The 6,604-nt window shown below is 55.6% G+C and overlaps 1 protein-coding gene across 1 annotated transcript; it reads right to left on the reverse strand.

Annotated features, from left to right (window-relative positions):
- Positions 1–406: 406 nt before the first annotated feature.
- Positions 407–5,622, reverse strand: SIGLEC15 (sialic acid binding Ig like lectin 15; the record flags this gene model as incomplete). Its single annotated transcript, XM_007943859.1, has 5 exons — positions 407–497; positions 936–957; positions 2,361–2,732; positions 4,756–5,139; positions 5,559–5,622. Coding segments are annotated over 5 exons (933 nt in total), but the record flags the coding sequence as incomplete, so codon positions are not given.
- Between the last annotated feature and the right edge of the window lie 982 nt (positions 5,623–6,604).

Below are 6,604 nucleotides of genomic sequence, written 5' to 3' on the forward strand. Positions count from 1 at the left end.
CAACAGTGGATGAACTGAGACCCAGAGAAAAGAAAATACTGTCCCAGTCCACACAGCAAGCTGGTGATGGAGCCAGGACACAGCCTTGGCCTCCAGATTCCATGACTAATTTTCTGCCTGTGCTACTATGGTGTTTTAGGTCAGAAAGGGTGAGTGAGCTGTTCGGATGTGGCACACTGGAGCTCACGCATGTCATGTGTGCACACACATGCGTGCACACACACACCCTTCCAAAATGCTGGACCCACTGTCATAATATCACGGAGCTTCAAGACAGAGATGTCCATGGAGACCAGCTGAGCATCTGTGGGTGGAGGTCCGATTCCTGGCGGCTACCAGGCTGGGAGCTGGACGAGCCACACCTCCTCACAGTGCACATGTGGATGTCGGTGGGCTGAGGGGCTCGTCACGGTGAACATGGGGAACACACGGCTGCCGGCGTGCTCTGGGGGCTCATCTGGCTCAAATTTTCATAGTTAGACTCCTGAGCCTGGGGCCTGTGGACAGGAAAAAGTTGACTGACCACCCAACATAGAAGGTAGGTCCCCACCTGCTCTACCACTCCCTAGCAATGGGCCAGAAACAGGCTGTGAGCCAGAGGGTCTGGAACCCCACAGGATTTGGAGACTAATCAGATGTTGGAGGCAGGGCCTGGCAGGAATAGGGAAGGAAGGGGCTACCGCTGCTCACAGAATCCCAGACCATAGTTTCTCATCCTCTCCACCAATACCCCATCCAGAGGGATGTCATCTGTGGCTTCCAGAATCCAGTCCAAACATCTGGCCTCCAGCCTAAGCTCCAACTGCTTTCCTGACGTTTCAACCCTAACTGCTACTCATGATTCCCATCCCCCAACTGGCTCCTCCACTGGGCCCATGGGGTCTGGGAGGCAGGGTAGTTGGGGGTGGTAGTGGGAGGCAGGGTAGTTCACTTACTGTGGTGGGATATCCTGGTGCTCTGTGTGAGGGACAGAGAAAGGAGGCATGAGTCTCCAGCCATCATGCACTGCCCACCCCGCCCACCCCACCCCATGACAAGTAGAGCAATAATCAGCAGCCTAGCAGGGTGGGATGAAGAGCCATTTAAGCCTTAACCTGTAAGATGATGAGGAGCTAATGAAGAGACGGTGGAGATAAGAGTGGGCCAAGAGAAGGGACGGCTGCTCTAAGCCTCCTGAAGCATAAAATGCTGGGCACGAGCTGCCAGGGTGACTTGGAGACATTTCCCATTTCATCCAGGACTGGGAGACCAGAGCTGCTGACCTGGAGGGTCTGAGAGGCTCTGAGAAGTCCCCTCCCTGGGCACAGAGCAAATGTCCTGTCCAGATCAGCTATTCCAGTGTGGGACAAACTATAGCTCTCTAGACACCCTGATGGTCACCTTTCATCCCTTTGCACAGGCTGCTAGGAATGCCATTCACCCTCTTTCCCTGCCTCCTGCCTACCTACGTAGTTTATTTTAGCTCCCAGCCTTCTTCCTGGGTAAAGCCTTTCCTTCTGGTACCTATCCAGACCCGCACTAGCGGGAAGCACACCACCCTCTGGGTGCTTCTCCCTTCCCTGGGGGCTGCACCTCTCACGGCCCAGTACTGTAATGATTAGCATACTCCTTAGCATCCCATTTGAGGGCAGGGGACCATCCATGTCTTACTCATCTCTGTATTCCTAGCCACTGCACAGCACACAGTAGGTGCTCGATGCTGTGGTAACCTAACTGAAGGGTGCTATTTGGTAAAGCCTGGGGACTGAGACCTTACAGAGTGGTCAGTTATGGTGGCAAAGGGGTGGGAGTTCCTGGCTGGTGCAAATGGTTAATACCCTTGATTTCTAACCAAATGGAGGTGCCTCGGAAGAAAAGCCTGGTGACCTACTTCTGAAAAATCAGCTATTGAGACCATCCGGAGCACAGGTCTCCTCTGACACACACGGGGGTCGCCATGAGTGACGTGCTGACGGTAAAGGGGCAGGCCCTGGAGCTAGACAACCAGTTTCTAGCTCCATGGCTCTATGCAAGAGGAAGGCTATTTAAATTCTCTTAGCCCCAACGTCCTTAGGGTAAAATGGGGCTCACGTTGGTTTCCATCTCCTATGCTAGATGTTGTTGTTGTTGTTGTTATGTGCCGTCGAGTCGGCCCCGACTCATAGCGACCCCTCCTTGGGTTTCCGAGGCAGTATCACTACGGAAGTAGGATTGCCCAACCTTCCTTCCGAGGAGTGGCTGGTGGGTTTGAACCGCCAGCCTTCTGGTTAGCAGTCTGAGATCACAAGAAGGCGCAATCAACGTTTTGGCTTTTTCAAGCCAGGTGGTCAGTGGTCTTGCCAGAGAGCCCCGCCCCCGCCCCGCCGGCCAGACCCACCCACCTGGGCGGCGGCGGGCGACGCCAGCGGCCAGGACGCCTAGCAACAGCAGTGCCTTGAGGCCCAGCGCGCCCAGCGGCAGGGCGAGCGCCGAGGCCCAGCCGGCGCCGCGGAAACGGAACAAGTAGACGCTGGCCTCGGCGCGGCCCAGGCTGTTGGCCGCTGTGCACGTGTAGCGGCCGTCGTGGGCCAGCTCGGGCAGCTCGGCTGTCACCTGGTGGCCGTGAGCCGAGCCCGGCACGGCTGCGGAGCTGTTGCCCAGAGCCGGGCCGGACCAGACGAGCGCGGGCGGCGGCTCCCCCTCGGCGGTGCAGATGGCGCGGAAGGCGTGCGCGGGACCCGGCAGCACCGAGATGTTGACGATACGCGGCGCGGCTGCGAGAGAGAAGGCGGCGGCGTCACGGCCAGGGGCACTCCTTCCTGCCCCCTCTGGACGCGGGAGAGCTGGAGGGGACCGGGAAGGAGGGAGTGCCTTGTGGCGCCAGGTTGCCTGGTGTGGCCTCAGGTGTGGCCTTGGGCAAGCTACTCAACCGCTGGGTGCCAGTTTCTGCATCTGTCAAAAGGGGGTCATGATAGCACTTACCTTATGGGGTTGGTGAGATTTGGTAAACTAATACGTCTGAGGTGCATAGAACAGGGCGCTTATTATTGTCCTAGTGCAGGGCTGGGGGCTGTCTGCAGGTGTGATTTCAAGGGCACCCCCCACTCCCAGACAGCCTCACCAAATTCCAGACTTGAAATTGATCTCTGAATCCGCTGGAAGGCGCTGGGAGGCGTCCACCCTGAGAAGAAACTGAATTGTACTCCGAGGAGTGGATCAGCCAGGCCAAGGGCAGAAGCACACTTGAACCCAGAACTCCTGGGCCCACCACAGCACGGGCTTCCAAAACCAAACCAAATTCACTGCCATTGAGTCGGATCTGACTCATAGCGACTCCTCCTTGGTTTCACTACGGAAGTAGACTGCCCAACCTTCATAGACTGCCCAACCTTCCTTCCGAGGAGTGACTGGTGGGTGTGAACAGCCAGCCTTCTGGTTAGCAGTCAAATGCCTTAGGCACTACGCTGCTTCAGGGTTTGGAAAATGTCCCGAGACAGTTCTGATGTGCAGCTAAGGTGAAGAGCCACTGCTATAGAAACAAGGACCCTGGTTCACACACATAGGAACCTCAGAGTCTGACAAAGTGCCACGCACCTGGTGAGCTCTCTCTGGACCCTTTGCGGGGGAGCTATAGGTGCTTGTCAGTGCACTTTGCACACACCCATTGCAGCGCTTGATACATTTATTGTTCACTTGTTCCCACCCATCAGCTCAGTGGGAGAAAGACCTGGTAATTTGCTTCAGAAAGATCACTGCCTAGCAAATCCTATGGGGGCAGCTCTACTCTTGTTACATGGGGTCACTATGACCCCAAAATTAACTGCGCACCTGACAATAACAACAGTGGTGGGCAGCGACAATCATTCTTTAAGAGCTTCATGAAAATGGCTATTCCTGGACCCAACTGCAAGCCCTTTCTGGGGCCAAGATTCTGCATTTATTGTTATTTTAAAAAAATGCTGTTTATTTTGCCCTTGTGGTTGAGAAGATACACAACAAAACATATCCCAATTCCGCAGCTTCTACACGTACAATTCGGTGACATTGACTTACACTAAGCTGTGCAACCATTCTCACCCCCCCTTTTCTCAGTTGTTCCCCTCGATTCATATAAACTCGCTGCCCTCTGGGGTTCCTATCTAATCTTTCCACTTCCTGTTGTCACTTTGATCCCATATGTTGTTGTTGTTATGTGCCGTGGAGTCACACCCGACACATAGCGACCCCTCCTTGGGTTTCGGAGGCAGTATCACTACGGAAGTAGATTGCCCCATCTGCCTTCCGAGGAGTGGCTGGTGGGTTTGAACCGCCAGCCTTCTGGTTAGCAGTCAAGTGCCATAGGCACTACGCTACCAGAGCTCTCTTGATCCCATATAGACAGTTCTTAAAAGCTCACAATGCTTCAGGAAGAGTGGTTTTTTTTTTTTTTTAAAAACACTAGTTAAGCTATTGTTTGGTTTTAAGAAGGCTTCAGGGGATATTTTTCGTTTAAGGTTTAAAGATTATCCGTTTTCAAGGATTCATACAACCACCACGGCTCCGGAAACTCTGTATTCCATGAGAATTTGGAAGGACGCATTTTCAATAAGGGCCCAGGGGCCGCAACCACGTACAGGTTTGAGACCCCTGCTCTAGGGAAACGGGTCATGTGTGATTCCCTGTCCCATCCCACAGGCTGGCACAGTGCCTGGCACACAGGAAGCCCTGGGGAGCAGGGCGGGAGAGGAGGGAAAATGGACTGAGCCCGGCTGCCCCTCACGCCCGGCAGAGGGCGCCCCGGGTCCCCGGCGTGCTCACCGGTCACGTGGAGCCGGACGCCGTGGCGGCTTTCGTAGCGGTCATGGACGTCGCCAGCGAACTCGACGCGGCAGAAGTAGCGGCCGGCGTCGCCCGGAGCGAGGCGCTCTACGCGCAGCGACAGGTCGTTGCGGCGCGGGTTGCCCAGCAGGCGGAAGCGGCCGTGGAGGCTCAGCGCCGTCTGGCAGAGCTCGCTGCCCCGCGCTGCCCAGCAGCGGAACACCTGCGGCCCGGCGTAGGGCTCGCCCGTGCGCCAGATGGCCGTCAGCGGCCCGGCGTAGTGCCCGTGCGGGTGCGTGAAGGTGCAGGGCAGCACGGCCGCGCCGCCCGCCGCCGCGCTCACCTCGGCCGGCACATGCATGGACCAGCGCTGCGATGGCGCGCCTGCGGGCGGGGGGCGCGTCAGCCCTGCCAGGCGTCGCGGCTGAGCCTGGAACCCCTATCCCCAGGGCCGTGAGACACTCTCTGCCCCTGGAGGCCTGGAAACCTACCCCAGGACCCGGGAAGCAATCGCCCCTGTGCTGGGGGTCTGGAAACTTCCCAGCATACTGTGAGGCTACTTCCGCGGCCTGGACCCGTGACGCTAGAGGTGCCTGGGAACCACCATCTCCTCTGTGGTGACTACGCCTCATTCAGGGCGATCCCTGCCCCACCTACAGGCCACATACTCTCCCCTTAGTTCTCCAAACCGCCAGCCCCCTCAACAAAACCTACTCTCTGTGGCAAGCCCTGGTATATCCCCTGGGCACAACAGAGCCCCCACGGCTCGGAAGATAGATGGTGATAATCATAAAACGACTTACTGTGCACCTCTGTGTTGAGCAAGTTCCCGGTGGTATCTCTGTTGGTCTTCACAAATGACCCTAGAGGTAAGCATAGTTACCCTCGGTTACACAGTACTAAACTGAGGCAGAAAGAGATTGAGATGAGGCCAGGCCACAGTTCAAGGTCGGGACTGCCTGACATCTCTGTGCTAGTGCACTAGAGTGTGGAACCTTGGTGCGCATCCAAGGAGACCAGTGCTCTCCTTTGCAGAGGGGGAAGCAGGCCTCAGGAGGGGGCAGTGTGTTCCTTCTCCACTCCTCTATTTGTTGATTTTTTAAAATTGTGATTTGGGTGAAAGTTTATAGGGCAAATTCATTTTCCATACAACAGTTCATACACATTTTGTTTCATGACATTGGTTGTAATCCCCACAATACAATGGCTCTGTTCCTTAAAGGTTTACCACCTTGGAAACTTAATGGGGGTTTCTATGAGTTGGAATTGACTTGATGGCAGTGAGTTTTTTGTTTTTAAATAAATACACCATATCGTGAGACCCTCAAAACACCAAAGGGGATATCAAGGCAGGGAAGATATAGCTATAGACATTAAGAAAATAAAGGCATAGAGTCATATGGGTAGAAGGTGAGAGAACACAGCTCTTGAGGCCCCAAGCCCAGTGCTGTCTGAGGTACTTTAGCCCGATTCACGCTTTGGGCAGGAATCCCCTCAGCCCACTGCTGGCAGGCCACACCCCCTAGGGACCCCATCCTGTCTAGGGACAACCTATAGGTCAGGACGTTCTGCCACCATATGAGTGCCATTGCTTTTTGGAGGGTGCATCTCCTCCTGACAGTCCCCAGGTCTCTCATGGTGGCTATCCTTGACCCGGTCAGCCATCCCTCCTCTGGTTAAAAAGTTCTAATCCCCCACCTGAGCCTCCGCATCCTCACCACCCCTCTCTATGCTCTGTAGTATCCTGCATGGGTGGCTCTGGGTGGCTCAAGGTGTGGCCCCAGGTGTGCTGGTCCAACCCATTGTGGTACGAGTCCAACAGTGCTGCCTCAGGTTGTGTGAACTGTGT

Source organism: Orycteropus afer, unplaced genomic scaffold, assembly GCF_000298275.1.
Source record: "Orycteropus afer afer isolate SDZICR_OR568_19922 unplaced genomic scaffold, OryAfe1.0 scaffold00113, whole genome shotgun sequence".
Lineage (NCBI taxonomy): Eukaryota > Metazoa > Chordata > Mammalia > Tubulidentata > Orycteropodidae > Orycteropus > Orycteropus afer.